Below are 17,737 nucleotides of genomic sequence, written 5' to 3' on the forward strand. Positions count from 1 at the left end.
CTTAAAACTTCCCATTTTTATTCTCACACACAAAATCTTGAAATTAACGCGGTATTAAGACCCACATGAAAAAATAACTTATCAGAATCTGCTACATCAAGAAGTAAAATTGATAGAGTAAGATTTAAGAGTAGATATAATAAAACCCAAATAAAATACATAAAGCCGGCATTCCTCTGCAAGCTATAGTGCCAAGCCTGCTATATGCTGCCACTTTCATAAGGACAAAACATTTAAAAACTATATATTTGATCAATTCAACACATCTTTGTAAATCCATTTGATTTTCCTATAAATACCCTCTTCATGACCTAAATTTTCTCAAACAAACACAAAAACAAAGAAGAAACGTAACAAAGAAGAAAAATGGGTCTTACACAATATAACAAAGTGACCTTTGTTGCTATCCTCTTTTGCTTCATCCTCATTGCATCACATGGTGGGTATTCGATCTCTAATTCTTTTTTTCAATACAGTTTTCATATTTTTTTAATCTGTCAAATGGTCAATTATGAGCGAGTTAGACTGTTTAACTTTTTTGTGGTCCTTCGCCGACTAGGATCACAAGACGTAGTTTACCCCGGTACACATCGGGTAGTGACCGCGAATTTTCCTTGTCACTCAAAATAATTAATAAAATGAATGTGAGTGTCATGGTTAGCCATGATATGCTTATTGACGTTGTTGCGGAATAATATGAATGCAGAAACTCATATGGTTGAAGCACACCGTGGGGGTGGCGGTGGCAGTGAAGGAGGTGGTGGCGATGGCGGTAGAATATGTGTTTATCACAACTCTTGGAATGGAGGTTGCTCAGGGTACTGTGGTGGGTGGTGCAAAAGCAAGGGTGGCTACAAGTGGTATTGTCAGTACAAGACATGTTACTGTTATTATAAGTGTTAAATGAAAATATTTGTATGATGCACTATTTTCATGCCAAAAAAATTATGCGTCACACAAATCTCAATCTATCATATACATAATATGAAATAAATGTTGCTACAAATGGCTCTAGTCATTTTGTCACAGCAACAAATGTTGTCCCAACAAATGCGGGGTATTTTAATTAATTAATATGTATTGTATACTTAGCTTGTATGTTGAATATATATATTATGTGTGTTTGGGGTGTTTGAGTATTTAGTATTTGCAAAGTTGAATGTTGTTTTGGCACATAGGACATCATACTAACTTTATCGTACTTAATTTAGAGAAAATGGATAAATATTATTATAAAATGAGATCACCTAATTAGGAAGGTCGATCAATCTTAACTCAAAATCAATGGACTAGCTCTATAAAATTTCAGCAAATTTCATGAATTAGTTACAAATGTTAAAACATTTGTAAAATTAAACAAAATACTACCTCTACAAATTTCCCTACATTATAAGTTTTTATTTCATCCGACGCTTTTGCATCTTGTAAAACAACTATTATATCCATGGAGATCGGAGATGGTTAGAATCCTACGATATATAGATCTACATAGGAATATCAATTTTTTAGCCTAAATTTTTTGAGCTGACCTAATAAAATCGAATAATATTAGAGTTAGAGCCGAAAAAATTTAGCCCAATAAAAAATCAACTAAATAAGCTTGATGGCGTTGACGAGTTAGCCTAATAGCACGAGTCAGTTAAGGTTATTCTTTATTTCACAAGTAATGTGAAACAAAGTATACATGAAGTTTATATGTAAGTTCATCGTTAGAACTTTTTTATTAAATTTTTAAATGTGAAGACCTTGTGATCTAGTACTTCAACTTTTCAATTTTAACTAGTTGTGGTCCTTCAATGTTCAAATATTAACCAACTGTGTAAATTGAAGTAAATCTCATAACATTACATTAAATATATAAATAAATAAATAACAACAAAACAACATCAACGAACAAACAAAAACAGGTTCCAAATTAGATTAAATTGACCTTGATAGCCTAACTCAAATAACCATATAATTAAATGAATATGTAAACGACAAAGATAATGAATATATATAAAGACAAGAATATGTGTCACAAAGACAAAGTTTGTATTCAGACTTGATGAGTATGCTATTACAAGAGAGTGAATGATGTCCTACCGAGATAATATAATTAGCAACAATTTATACCAAACTTGCTCCTAATTACTACTCCGCGAGAAACGGATGGGAAGTTATAATCGATTTTGACCATGCACCACACCTCACTGGCCGAGGCCGAGCACATGGCTTGACCTCGGTGGCCGAGTACAGGGCTCAGCCAAGGGCCGGTTTTGGGCTCGGTCTCATCCACCAGGGTAGGCTTGACACCGAGACTCCAAGGTTGGTCGGGTTCGCTCCATCGGATTGATTTACTCTGTTCTATTTATAATATATCGATCAGAAGCATTCTAATTAAGGATACCAAAACTCTTGCCCAACCAAGTGAGATACCAAAACTCTTGCCCAACTAAGTGAGCTACCAAAACCACCTAAGCAAGAAAATAATAATTCAAACACACATCTTAGTATTAAAGCACACCTTGGCCCTCATTTGGTTCCCATGCATCCGTAATCCAACTAGTGTATATACCAGGGTAATTGAGATTGAAAATCTAGGACGAAAATAGGCAAGTTTTGAAACTTAACCATCAATAATATACTGCTCCAAAATGTCGCTAGTCCCGATTGATCATTCTGAGATCGCCACCATCATCACTACAGATGAACGCAATTACCAGTACCACCAACATCGACACCACCACTACTATCATCACGACCAAGATCGTCAGGCGAAACCTACCTATCAGGTTTATTGCCGAACAGACCACAAATATGCGCTCACCATCCGTGACAACAATGTCATTCTCGCCCCATCCGATCCTTCCGACCCTCGTCAACACTGGTACAAGGAACACAAGTTCGGAACCCAGGTTAAGGATGCAATAGGCTTACCCAGCTTTGCTCTGGTGAACAAAGCCACCATGGAAGCCATCCAGCACTGCAGCGGAGGCGCTCAACCAGTACAGCTAGTGAAGTATGAGGCTAATGATGGTGTCGATCATTCAATATTGTGGAGTGAAGCTTGTATCAAGGATGATAATGTCGAGTATAAAGCAATTAGGATGGTGAACAACATTGGCATGAACATGGATGCATACGGCGCTACCAAAGAACGTGGGGGAGTCCAACATGGGACTACAATTGGTTTGTGGGAATGGAATGGAGGAGACAACCAACGTTGGAAGATCATTCCCTTTTGATCATCTTCCTCATTATATTTATTTTCACACCACAAAATAAATGTTGCTACAAATAAATGGCTATAGTCATTTTAATTTCTCACACCAACAAATATTGTCCCTGCCCTTGACCTATATACACTTAGTTGTTAGTTAATCAAACATTTATGCGCTATAACTTGAATGCGGAAGCACAAATAATAATGAGCTGCACATAAATCAAATCAATCAACTAAACAAGTCATTGATTTTCAATTAAAGCATAAATAAAGACAAAACTTACTTGATTCCATTGGAGTTGTAATCTCTAATTTGATTAAATAAACAATGTTTCGACTCTCTGATCTGTGCACCATAATCACCTCTTGATGATATGGAGAGCAGAAAACCTTAATCCCAAGACTTTCCTTGGGTTTGTAAAATATATGATAAGAAAAACCCTTGCCAACACCTAACTAGGGAGGTCGATCAATCTTAACTCGAATTCGATGGATTAACTCAATAAATTTGTCCAAGTTTCGTGGAGTTAGTTACAAATGTTTAAACATTTCAAAAACTAAACAAAATACTCCCTGTACAAATTTCCCTACATACATTATAAGTTTTGATTTCATCCTACGCTTTTACAACATAACTGGTAAAACAACTATTACATCCATGGAGATCGGAGATGGTTAGAAATCCTAGAATATATAGATGTACTTAGGAATGTCTATTTTAGTCCAAATTTGATGAGTTGACATGATAAAATAAAAAAATATTAGACTTAGAGTCGAAAAATTAGTCCAATAAAAAAAATCAGTTCGATAAGCTTCGTGGCCCTGATGACTTAGCCTGATAGTCCAAGCCACTTAAGGCTATTCTTTATCTCACAAGTAATATGGAAAAAAGTATACATGGAGTTTACATATATAATATAATTCATCTTCAGTATTTTTTCATTCAATTTTTAAACGAAATTTTAATAAATATATTAAGAAATTTATTACTGGAGTTAATGTCATCTAGGTTCTCTGAGTATGCAGGGTAGTTTGCAACGTTTAGTCCTAAACTTTTAAGTTAAACACTCGTGATCCTTCAACTTTCAAGTTAACCGCCCGTCGTACTTCAACTTTTAAATTTTAACTAGTTGTGATCCTTCAACTTTCAAATATTAACCAACTGTGGTCCTTTTGAAAGGACAAATTTGTCCTTACATTACACGACTTAAAGGGCTAAATCTAACAGAAGGACCACGATGGGTTAAAATTTGAAAATTGAAGTAATACGAATAGTTAACTTAAAAGCTTAGGACTAAACGTGGCAAAACCACTATATTTGGAGGACCTCATATGACATTCACTCTTTATTATTGTAGAAAATTAAATAAAATAATTTTATGAAAATAAATCATGGAAAATAAACAAATTATTATAATTATTGTATTATAGTGTAAATATATTACTAATTTTTAGATTGACTGAATTAATGAGGTTTTTTAGATTGACTGAATTAATGATGTATAAGTTTATATTTATTTGTATACTACACTAGTTTATTAAAATTGATAGTTTAAAATGTTAATTTGAAAACGTCAAAAGTTTCTATTGAGTTCCAATTCGTCTGATAAACCTGACATCCTTATGTTTTAGAATTAGGCCCAAGAATTTTAAACTCTATAAAAAGAAATTAAATAAACCCTAACCGAACAGAATGACCCTATTGACATCTCTAGATCTACTTCTTCAACAAAACGTATACTTGTAATCAATTATAACTAAACACATTTTATCCAAGTAAATTTAATTAAATCTCATAACATTACATTTAAAAAAAATGTTCCAAAATAAAGAAGACGACGGGTTAAATTGATCCGAGTAGCCCAACTCAAATAACTCAATAATTAAATAATGAATATATAAAAGAAAAGATGATGAATATAAAGACAAGAATATTGATCACGGAGACAAAGTTTGTATTGAGACTTGATGAGTATGCTATTACAAGCTAGATAGTGAATGATGTCCTAACGAGACAATTAGCAACAATTTATACCCAACTTGCTCTTAACTACTCTGCCAGAAACGTGTGGGAGGTTATAATTGATTTTGACCGTGCACGACACCTCACTGGCTGATCCGAGGCCAAGCACCCGGCTTGACCTCCATGGCTGAGCGCTGGGCTCGGCCAAGTGCCGATTTTGGGTTCGGTCTCGTCCATCGGAGTTGAGCACTAGGCTCGACCCCAAGGCTCCAAGGTTGATCGGGTTCGCTCCATCTGGTTGATTTGCTCCGTTCCATTTATAATATATTCATCAAAAGCATTGTAATTAAGGATACCAAAACTCTTGCCCAACCAAGTGAGATACCAAAACTCTTCCCCAAAAAAACAAACATACCAAAACCATCTAAGCAAGAAAATAATAATTCAAAAACTCATCATACTATTTTTTTTATTGTTTTTTTGAGAACGAACTCATCATACTATTAAACCACATCTTGGCCCTCATTCGGTTCCCATGCATCCATAATCCAACTAGCGTATATACCAGGGGTAATTGACAGTCAAAATCATGGACGAAAATAGGCAAGTTTTGAAACTTGAACATCAATAGCATACTGCTTCAAAATGCCGCTAGTCCCGATTGAATATTTCAAGATCACCACCACCATCACTACAGATAAATGCAATTATTAGTACCACTAGCACTGATCGTCAGCCGAAGCCTACATACCTATCAGGTTTACTGCTCGGCACAATTGAATTATTTGTTTTCTTTAAATAATTTTCCAAGGTAAAATAATTTAGTCATAATTAATTATTAACAAATACTAGTATAAAACATCATAGGAGATAAGGCTGACTCAACGATGTCTGAAAAAATCAACAGAAGCAATCATACAATGAATTGGTCAATTTAATCAAGTTACATAATCAAGCTATCGTAGTCATGATGTTCTTTTTGTTTTAAATTTATTTTGGATGTTATTTAAATTGAAAATTAAACAGCACTATTTTTTCTTGTTAGAGGCAGATCCCATGAGAATAGTGTGAGATGAAAAAATGAATAAATAAATTTTAATTTGATCACTTAACCCAAAAATAAACGTGGAGACATAAGCTTAAAATTTAGGTAGATTAGCGGTTGAGAGTGACTAAATAATAAGGGGGGAAAAGGTGGGGTTAGTTTTTTTTTTTTAAATATTGTAAAATTAAAAGTTTACAATAATTATAAAATTAAAACTGAGTTTACTAAACCCTAAAATATTTGTAATTGCTAATAATTAAGCAATCGAGATTGGTCTTTACTTTTCACGGGAGAGATTGTTTTCATTTGAAACCTATCCATATAATATATATATATATATATATATATATATATATATATATATATATTAGGTTCAAATGTAATGATAGGCTTCAGGTGCGGTGATGCGGTTTAATCTCAATCATTGATTTAATCAAAATCAACAGCCCATATTGAATACAGATTTAAAAAAATGTGGTGATAATTTGGTCTTTTGCATTCTGGTCAAACTTAAGGTGCATCGTTCTCCTTCTTAAGGTGCGTCAGTTCTTCTAATGTGCATTTTTTGTTAAAACTTTAAGGTGCATCAGTCTAAAGTTTTATTAGATGCATTATTTTTCTCCTTAAGGTGCGTATATTTAAAACTTATATTGTGTCACATTTCTAGTTTAAGATGCATCATTTTAAACTTAAGGTGCGTTATTTATACCTTAAGGTAAATGATTTTATAACTTAAGGTGTATAGTTTTATATATTAAGGTGCATCAGTTTGAAACACTTTTTCTTTTAAATAAGCAACACCACAGAATTATGCTTACTTTGAAATAATATAATTATGATTACTTTGACATCTAAAATATGCAAGGATATATTCATTCAAGAGTAGCAGTTTAAGAATGAAGAAAAAAGAGTGAACAAGTATAAAAAAGGAGTTAATTCCACTTTTGGTCCTAGACTTATTAGGGGTTTGACACTTTTAGTCCATCATAAAAAATTTTGCCACATTCTGACCATACTTATTAGATATTGGACACTTTTAGTCTTTCGCTAGCTTTCCCGTTTATCCACCGTCAAAATGAAGGGTGTTTTTGTCATTTCACGTGTTCTTCTCAGTTAGCTCAATTTACTAAGGCAGAACATAATTTTACAGTATTAAGATTTGATTTAATGCTAAGAGGGAACATAACTACAAAATAACATGGAAACAGTACTAAGGCATAACATAAGTTTACAGAATTAAGATTTGATTTAATGATAAGAAGGATTGTAACTACAAAATAAGATGGAAACAGTTTGAAGTGTTAGAAAAATGAAGGTGCAGAAATATCATAACCACCTTGTCGTAAGAATGAGAAATTAGGCGGAGGAGGAGGGGTGATAAGTGCAAAAGATGCCATCTTTATAAGGTCATTATCGGATCGTCTAGTGCACAATTCGTTGCTTTTGTGTTTGATTTGAGCATTAAATTGCGTTAGAATGCTTGTTATTGTCATTGGACCCCGTTCCATGCTTGGCTAATTGTTTTGTAGGTAAAAGATGTGCAAAAAGGGCAGGAAATGACAACATTTCAGATAAGTGAAGAACGAACCAAAGTTGGAGCAAAAAATAGGCCAGGACTGCAGTGGACGCGCAGTGGACGCGCGTCCAGCCGCGCGTCCATGCCTGCGTCCGCCCCTGCGTCCGAAATATCGCTTGCAGAAGTTTGACAGCAGAACAGAGGTCTGATGTGTCCATCAGAACACTTGCAGAAGTTGAAGTCTGGACGCAACTAACGCCGTGGACGCGCGTCCACCAGGGCGTCCATCGCGAAAGTGGGTAGTTTTTGCAATGTTTAAAAGGGGAATTGAGCCATTTTGCAGGGGATCCATCACACTTCAGTTTTAGATCACTTTAGAATATTTCTCTCTCTAGGATTAGCCTAGAGAGAACTCTCCCAAATCACTCCACATTGCAATTCTTAGTTTAGATTAGAATTAGAGAAGAATTCCATTGGTGCAAGATTGTGATCTACATTCAAGTTCAAGATTAAAGTTCAATTTCAAGTTCAAGTTCAAATTCAAAGTTCAATTCCTAGCTAAGTCTTCCTTTTAATTTCTTGTCATTACTTTTGCCTTTTGCTTTTTCAATTCCAAGTATGATTAGGTAGATCTTTGTGGATTTGGATTGAGCAATGTTGTATGGATGTTCTTGAGCTTTGAATTGATCAATTAGGTTTTGCAATTGCTTGATTATTAGTTTGATTGTGTGAACGGTGATCTTCTTTGACTCTTGTGTGGGAATGATCAACTTATATGAGAGATGTTTGGAGAAGGAGTCTCACTTACGAGAGTAAGGTTACTCCTTAGCCTAGCCTAGCACATTTCCCTCTCACCTTTGAGAAAAGGGAGAAGTGGAAGATAAGAGGCACATAACGTGTTTGACAAAATGCCTCTTCTAGCCTAATGATCACAAGGATGACATTACGGTCTAAGGAGTGAGTCCATTGACCACGAGAGTGGCGGTGGTGTTGGTGACCTTGTCTCATTTTCATAATCTAAGTGTTGCTAGCCTAATATCTTAGGAAATCAAGGATACCTATATGAGTTGCAAGGTCCAAATCCTCCTTTCCAATTGATTGTTTCCAACGTTTTGTTCCTTATTTTCATGATGTTTCATGTGCATTTTCTTACTATGTTTGGGTTAGCTTTCGAACACTAAACACACTTGTGCTTAATCCCCTTACCGCTCAAATTCCCTCCTTGCCATCCTTTGAGAACGATACTCGGAAATCTTTCCGTTTTAACACCTATTTCTTTCCATCTACCACGAAAACTACAACCCTTCAAGGGGAAAAGCTCTGGCTTCGAGAACAACCTTAACACCCACATCAAAATTGCAGGAAAAGCTCCCAATCGCAGCAGCCGACCGAATTACGAGCGAATCATGGACTTCTCTACCAACCTGAGCGGACGCGATCGAGGAAAAAACCGAAACTACCGCAGGGACGGCGCCGAGCTTGAGGAACGAGAACTTCTTAGTTCGATTCCCGATTATCTGCTTCTTAACCTCCCGAAGAGCCTTGAGATGAATCTCGGGGTTGGTGGATCTCAGCCATCCGATCAGGTCATGAATCTCGGGGTTGGTGGATCTCAGCCATCCGATCAGGTCATCCATGCGGCTGTGATGATGCATCAGCCATCCGATCAGGTCATCCATGCGGCTGTGATGATGCAGTATCGGTGAGGCTGACGTCGGCATGGAGATCGGGAGTAAATCGAGGTGGAGTTCATGCGCCAATGAGAGGAAAAGGAATCAGAGGTTTTGATTTGTTGAAATTTTGAAATTTGTGGGTTTTGCTTCTAATGGGAGTCACAGAAGGTGGGCTGAACAAGGATGATGCGATTCCAATTTCATCACCCCTCGCGCTGCGCCACCTGCAAAATATACCACCCACCCAAACTTTACGAAACCAATATATATATCTAAATCAGAGATGAATCTCGAACAATTTCTGGAAAGAACAAAAATTCTGCCGACGGTGAGAAGAACAAATAAAGGCTGAGAAGAAAAAAAAACATGTGAAATGACAAAAACACCCTTCATTTTGACGGGGATAAACGGGAAATCTAACGAAGGACTAAAAGTGCCCAATATCTAATAAGTATGGTCAGAATGTGGCAAAATGTTTTATGGTGGACTAAAAGTGTCAAACCCTAATAAGTCTAGGACCAAAAGTGGAATTAACTCATAAAAAAGCTTATATATGCATCGTTCTCGTTCTTGAAAGAGCTTCCAAGGTTTTGAATTGAAACAACACCACAGAAAATCATATATATGCATCGTTCTGGTTCGCATTTTTTTAAAATAATTTTTCTGAGCAGTTGATTAGATCAACGGCTAAGATTTCACTCTATTTTTCACTTGGAAGAGCATTTGCACGTGAACCCTGCCATATATATTAGCACTAAAAAAAAAAGCCTTCCTCTGCCAAGCCTGCTAGTCACTTTCATAATGACAAAACATTTAAAAACTATATATTTGAACCATTCAACACATCTTCCCAAATCCATTTCATCTTCCTATAAATACCCTCTTCACGACCTAAATTTTCTCAAACAAACACAAAAAAACAAAGAAGAATGGGTCTTACACAATTTAACAAAGTGACCTTTGTTGCTATCCTCTTTTGCTTCATCCTCATTGCATCATATGGTGCGTATTCAATCTCTAATTTTTTTTTCAATACAATCTTCATACTTTTTAATCTGTCAAATGGTCAAGCCAGCTAGACAATTTAACATTCTTGTGGTCCTTCGCCAACTAGGATCACAAGACGTGGTTTATTCCGTCACACTATCGTCGGGTAGTGGCTACGAATTTTCCTAGTCACTTAAAATAATTAATAAAATGAATATGAGTGTCATGGTAGCCATGATTGACGTTGTTGCGGAATAATATGAATGCAGAAACACATATGGTTGAAGCACGCAGTGGGGGTGGCGGTGGCGGATGTGTTTCACACAATTCTTGGAATAGAGGTTGGCAGGTTGCTAAGGACACTGTGGCGGTGGTGCAAAAGCAAGGGTGGCTACAAGTGGTACTGTTAGCAACAGGCATGTAATTGTTACCATAAGTGTTAAATGAAAATATTTGTATGATGCACTATTTTCATGCCGCAAAAAATAATTCATCTCACAAATCTCAACCTATACATCTAAAATAAAAAAGTATTTTCAATGACTTATAAATCAAAAAGAAAAAAACTATTATATGTACTCTTATTTTTTACTCTTAACTTTTTTTTCTCATACATAAAATTTTTATATAGACACTTGTAATGGGACTCAAATAAAAAATAATAATTTATTAGTGTCCAGTCATATCAGAGAATAAATTGAGAGAATAAAATTTGGTAATAGAAGTGTACTCTCATTTTAAACACCCAATTTTTACTCTCACACACAACATCTTGATGTTGACACGGTATTAGAATCCACATGAAAAATAACTTATCAAAATTCGTTACATCAAAGAGTAAAATTGAGGTGTAAGATTTGAGAGTAAATGTATTAAAATCCAAATAAAATACATACAGCCGGACTTCCTCTGCCAGCTATAGTGCCAAGCCTGCTATATGCTGCCACTTTCATAATGACAAAACATTTAAAAACTATATATTTGATCCATTCAACACAATCTTTGCAAATCCATTTGATTTTCCTATAAATACCCTCTTCATGACCTAAATTTTCTCAAACAAACACAAAAACAAAGAAGAAACGTAACAAAGAAGAAAAATGGGTCTTACACAATTTAACAAAGTAACCTTTGTTGCTATCCTCTTTTGCTTAATCCTCGTTGCATCACATGGTGGGTATTCTATCTCTAATTCTTTTTTCAATACAGTTTTTATATTTTTTTTAATCTGCCAAATGGTCAATTATGAGTGAGCTAGACTGTTTAACTTCTTTGTGGTCCTTCGCCGACTAAGATCACAACACGTAATTTAATCCGGCACACATCGGGTAGTAACTGCGAATTTTCCTTGTCACTCAAAATAATTAATAAAATGAATGTGAGTGTCATGGTTAGCCATGATATGCTTATTGACGTTGTTGCGGAATAATATGAATGCAGAAACTCATATGGTTGAAGCACACCGTGGGGGTGGCGGTGGCGGTGAAGGAGGTGGTGGCGATGGTGGTAGAATATGTGTTTATCACAACTCTTGGAATGGAGGTTGCTCAGGGTACTGTGGTGGGTGGTGCAAAAGCAAGGGTGGCTACAAGTGGTACTGTCAGTACAAGACATGTTACTGTTACTATAAGTGTTAAATGGAAATATTTGTATGATGCACTGTTTTCATGCCAAAAAAATTATGCGTCACACAAATCTCAATCTATCATATATATAATATGAAATAAATGTTGCTACAAATGGCTCTAGTCATTTTGTCACAGCAACAAATGTTGTCCTAACAAATGCGAGGTATTTTAATTAATGTGTGTTGTATGCTTAGCTTGTATGTTGGATATATATATATTACGTGTGTTTGGGGTGTTTATTAGTATTTGCAAAGTTGAATGTTGTTTTGGCACATAGGAAATCATACTTTCTGAACTTTATCGTACTTAATTTAGAATAAAAGGATAAATATTATTACAAAATGCGAGTTAATAAATATTAGAGTTAGAGTAAAAAAACCTTGATAAGACTATTCTTTATTTCAAATGTAATGTGGAGCAAAGTATACATGAAGTATATATGTAAGTTTATCTTTAGTATTTTTATTATATTTTTAAATGAAATTTTAATAAATATATTAAGAAATTTATTACTAGAGTTAATGTCATATGGATCCTCTGAGTATGGTAGTTTGCAACGTTTAGTTCTAAAATTTTAAGTTAAACGCGAACTCATGATCCTTCAACTTTCAAGTTAACCACCTATAGTACTTCAATTCAACTTTTAAATTTTAATTAGTTGTGACCCTGCCAAAGACCTTGTGGTCTAGTGGCACCCAGTTGCACCCCACATGGGAGGGAGTGGGTTCGAGCCTCAGTATATGCGATATTGGCTCCTTGTGTTTCATTCTGTTCAGAAAGTAGCTATGAACAAATATTACATTGTAATAGTACTCAAAAAGTGCTTCATTTTGTTCAGAAAGTAGCTATGAACAAATAAAAAAAAAACAAAAAAAAAACATATTTGTTCAAATATTAACCAACCATGGTCCTTTTTAAATGACGACTTTGTCCTTACTTTACATGACCTAAAGGGTTAAAACTAACAGAAGGACCACGATGGCTTAAATTTGAAAGTTGAAGAACCACGAGTGATTAACTTGAAAGCTTAGGACTAAACATGGAAAACCCACTATACTTGAGGACCTCTTATGACATTAACTCTTTATTAGTGTACAAAATTAAATAAAAAAATTTATGAAAATAAATAAATTATTATAATTATTGTATTATAGTGTAAATATATTACTAATTTTTAGTTAGAATTTGAAAATTGAGATTTAGATTGACTTAATTAATGATTATAAGTTTATTTATTGGTATAAATGCACTAGTTTATTAAAATTGAAAGTTTAGAATATTAATTTGAAAACGTCAAAAGTTTTGCTGAGTCCGCATATTGACATCCCGATGTTTTAGAATTAGGGTCAAGAATTTTAAACCTGACAAAAAAAAAATACACCCTAACCGAACAAGTTCGCCTGTTTGGCATCACTAGATCTACTCCATCAATAAGACATATACTTGTAATCAATTATAACTAAAGACATTTTATCCAAGTAAATTTAAGTAAATCTCATAACATTACATTAAATATATAAATAAATAAATAACAACAAAACAACATCAACAAATTAAACAAACAAACAAAAAATGTTCCAAATTAAAGAAGCCAATGAATTAAATTGATCCGGATAGCCCAACTCAAATAACCATATAATTAAATGAATATGTAAAAGACAAAGATAAAGAATATAAAGACAAGAATATGTGTCTCAAAGACAAAGTTTGTATTGAGACTTGATGAGTATGCTATTACAAGAGAGTGAATGTTGTCCAAAGAGACAATATAATTAGCAACAATGAATACCAAACTTGCTCCTAACTACTCCACGAGAAACAGATAGGAGGTTATAATCGATTTTGACCATGCACCACACCTCACCGGCCGAGGCCGAGCACCCGACTTGACCTTAATGGCCGAGTACAAGGCTCGGCCAAGGGTCGGTTTTGGGCTCGGTCTCGTCCACTGGGGTCGAGCACTAGTCTTGGCACCGGGTCTCCAAGGTTGGTCGCGTTCGTTCCATTGGGTTGATTTGCTTTGTTCCATATCCATCAGAAGCATTGTAATTAAGGATACCAAAACTCTTGCCCAACCAAGTGAGATACCAAAACTCTTCCCTAAAAAAGACACATACCAAAACCATCTAAGCAAGAAAATAATAATTCAAAAACTCATCTTAGTATTAAAGCACACCTTGGCCCTCATTTGGTTCCCATGCATCCGTAATCCATACCAGGGGTAATTGAGAGTGAAAATCCAGGACCAAATAAGGAAAGTTTTGAAATTCTTAGACATCAATAGCATACTGCTCCAAAATGTCGCTAGTCCCGATTGATCATTCCGAGATCACCACCACCATCACTACAGATGAACGCAATTACCAGTACCACCAACACCAGCACCACCACTACTATCATCATGACCAAGATCGTCAAGCGAAACCTACCTATCAGGTTTACTGCCGAGCAGACCACAAATACGCACTAACCATCCGTGACAACAAGGTCATTCTCGCCCCATCCAATCCTTCCGACCCTCGACAGCACTGGTACAAGGAACACAAGTTGGGAACCCAGGTTAAGGATTCAATAGGCTTACCCAGCTTTGCTCTGGTGAACAAAGCCACCATGGAAGCCATCCAGCACGGCAGTCGGGGGGCTCAACCAGTACAGCTAATGAAGTATGAGCCTAATGATGATGGGGTTGATCATTCCATATTGTGGAGTGAAGCTTGTATCAAGGATGATAATGGCGAGTATAAAGCAATTAGGATGGTGAACAACATTGGCATGAACATGGATGCATTCGGCGCTACCAAAGAACGTGGGGGAGTCCAACATGGGACTGCCATTGGTCTGTGGGAATGGAATGGAGGAGACAACCAACGTTGGAAGATCATTCCCTATTGATCATCTCCCTCATTTATTTTCATACCACAAAATAAATGTTGCTACAAACCCTGACCGTTGACCTATAAACCATAGTTGTTGTTAATCAAACATTTATGCGCTCTACTTGAATTCAGAAGTACAAATAACAATGAACCGCACATAAATCAAATCAATCAACTAAATAATGTTCATGATCATGAATTTTTCAATTAAAGCATAAATAAAGACAAAACTTACTTGATTTCATTGGAGATGTAATCTCTAATTTGATTAAATAAAAAATGTTTCACCTCTCTCTCTGATATGTGTACCTTAATCACCTCCTGATGCATGATATGGAGAAGAGTTCCCCTAGGTTTGTAAAAGATATGATGAGAAAAACCCTTGCGAGATTACTGTCCCAAATGTTGCTTAAATAGTTAAATATTAGTGGCGGTATTTCTTAAAGGCACCTAGAAAAGGCAATATTCTTAAAAGAACTCATAACATTTTTTTAAGATACATCTTTTAACCCTTATATTTTAACAAAATGAGAGGTAAGAAATTTTTTACCTAGTAATTCCGCCTTTATACATCGCTAATCATCATCGTGAGTACCTAATGGAATTACAACATTTATTATATGAATCAATGTTAGGAATAAATTTTTTAACAACCTCCACTTAATTCATATAAGCGTGACACCTACATTATATGAATCAACATTAGGAATAAATTATTTCTAACAGCTGTGTGTATTTTAAATTTTTAATTGTGTACGTGTATAATTAATTTCATAGTTGTTAAATTTTTAATTGTGTACGTGTATAATTAATTTCATAGTTGTATCTTATATGGATTAATTCATCCATGCAATCAAGTGTATAGCAATATATGTAGTAATGTAGAGTAAAGGGGAGAATTTAGCCCAAAGAAGTCATTTTATTCATTGGGTTTCAATAGTCTAGAGAGAGGGGAGAGAACAGCTTCTTGAGTATTCTAAAAAGAGAGAGCAAAAGTCCCCTAAAATGAAGGACCAAAGCCCTATAAGCAGGCCCAATACTCGTACTGTATACCGAACATAGGTACAATATACGTAGGGTGGTATACTCAGGATATATTCCTTATCAATATCAGTAATAGTTAAAGTAATATATTTCAATAGTAGGATGCATGACTCGGACTCTCCAAATCATTGCTCAATAAATATTGTGCTAAACCAACTTGGTCATCACCTTGGTGCCATGTTTCAATTTGCTATTAGCTATGTATAACTTTGAGTGTAGTAATAAATTAGTGTAGTAATAAATATTTGTTTTGTTTAAATTTTCCAACGTAAAAGAAAACGAAGGTAAAATAATTTAGTCATAATTAATTCTTAGCAAATAAAACATCATGGACAACATCATAGGAGATAAGGCAGGCTGGCTCAACGATGTCTGAAAAATCAACAGAAGCAGTCATTCAATGAACTGGTCAATTTAATCAAGTTAATTACATAATCAAGCTATCATAGTGATGATGTTCTTTTTGTTCTAAATTTATTTTGGATGTTATTTAAATTGAAAATTAAAGAGTCATTTTCATTTTTGGTCCTACTGTTATTGGCCATTGTCAATTTTAGTCCACTTTATTAATTTTTGTCACATTGTGGCCAGTCTTATTTAGTCATTGACACTTTTAGTCCACGGTTAAAATTTTCGTCAAATAGCCGTCCAAAACAAGTGTATTTTGATCTTTTCATGCTTTGATCATCTTCTTTACCCTTTGTAGTGGTTTCCCTTACAGATTTTCATCCAATGAAAAGGTCCGGCGAAAGTCATGGCTTTGTAATGTGGCTTACATGGTTTTCGCCGGATCTCTTCAATGGATGAAAATGTGTAAGGAAAATTACTACAAAGGGTCAAGGAGACGACCAAAGCATGAAAAGACCAAAAATACTCCTATTTTGGACGGCAATTTGACGAAAATTACTACAAAGGGTCAAGGAGACGACCAAAGCATGAAAAGACCAAAAATACTCCTATTTTGGACGGCAATTCGACGAAAATCTTAACGGTGGACTAAAAGTGGCAATGACTAAATAAGACTGGTCACAATGTGGCAAAAATTAATGAAGTGGACTAAAATTGGCAATGCTCCAATAACAGTAGGACCAAAAATGGAAATGACTCAAAATTAAACATCACTACTTTTTCTTGTTAGGCAGATCCCATGAGAATAGTGTCAGATGTAAAAAGTAAAATAAAGTTTGATCATTTAACCCAAAAAAATAAATGTGGAGACAAACTTACAATTGGGTAGATCAACGGTTGAGAGTGAATGAATAATAAGAGAAAAAAAAAAGGTGAGGTCAGTTTTATTTATAAATATTACAAAATTAAAAGTTTACAATAATTATAAAATTAATCTTATGTTTACTTTACTAAAATCCTAAAACATTATAAAATTAATCTTGTGTTTACTTTATATAGGGAAAGATTCAGCTGCGGGGAAGGTTCCCGTGCAGTTGTGCGGTTACGCACCTTAAGCATTACAATAGCGCACTTTAAGTACACAAATCACACATCTTAAGCACACAAACAAAGCACATTAAAAACACAAACCACGCGCATCTAAAACTTTAGGCCGACGCACCATAAGTACACAAACCACGCACTTAAAGTTTTAAAATGGCGCACCTTAAGTTTCAACAACTCACGCATAGGGATGTCAATCGGGCCAGCCCTATCGGTTTCAGGCTAGCCCTGTCGGGTTGTCGGACTTATCGGGTTCGGGTTGTCGGTTAATTATTATTTTAATCTCGGATTCGGGTTAGCCCTAACCCTAACCTTCGGGTTGTCGGGCTTATCGGGCGGGTTAGACTA

The 17,737-nt window shown here is 35.2% G+C and overlaps 2 protein-coding genes and 2 long non-coding RNA genes across 4 annotated transcripts in view; all 4 read left to right on the plus strand.

The window, feature by feature from the left end:
- Positions 1-339: 339 nt before the first annotated feature.
- LOC116003096 lies at positions 340-1,139 on the plus strand. Its single transcript, XR_004094617.1, has 2 exons — positions 340-439; positions 707-1,139. It is a non-coding gene; the product is annotated as an uncharacterized LOC116003096 (long non-coding RNA).
- Positions 1,140-2,541: 1,402 nt separating this feature from the next.
- Positions 2,542-3,311, plus strand: LOC116003002 (ricin B-like lectin R40C1). The gene has a single exon (XM_031243186.1). The coding sequence runs from the start codon at positions 2,637-2,639 to the stop codon at positions 3,225-3,227; it is 591 nt and encodes a 196-aa protein (XP_031099046.1). The 5' UTR covers positions 2,542-2,636; the 3' UTR covers positions 3,228-3,311.
- An 8,147-nt stretch (positions 3,312-11,458) lies between these two features.
- LOC116001510 lies at positions 11,459-12,256 on the plus strand. Its single transcript, XR_004094237.1, has 2 exons — positions 11,459-11,562; positions 11,830-12,256. It is a non-coding gene; the product is annotated as an uncharacterized LOC116001510 (long non-coding RNA).
- Positions 12,257-14,231: 1,975 nt separating this feature from the next.
- LOC116001670 (ricin B-like lectin R40C1) overlaps positions 14,232-17,737 on the plus strand; it is a 17,452-nt gene continuing 13,946 nt past the window's right edge. The window contains exon 1 of the mRNA XM_031241572.1: positions 14,232-14,774. Within this exon, the coding sequence (XP_031097432.1) occupies positions 14,316-14,774 (459 nt within the window). The 5' untranslated portion in view covers positions 14,232-14,315. The remainder of the gene's footprint in view (positions 14,775-17,737) is intronic.

This window comes from Ipomoea triloba, chromosome 13, assembly GCF_003576645.1.
Source record: "Ipomoea triloba cultivar NCNSP0323 chromosome 13, ASM357664v1".
Lineage (NCBI taxonomy): Eukaryota > Viridiplantae > Streptophyta > Magnoliopsida > Solanales > Convolvulaceae > Ipomoea > Ipomoea triloba.

Excerpts from the sequence above, each read along its gene's own strand:
- LOC116003002 (XM_031243186.1), top strand. The coding sequence starts at position 2,637 with ATGTCGCTAGTCCCGATTGATCATTCTGAGATCGCCACCATCATCACT.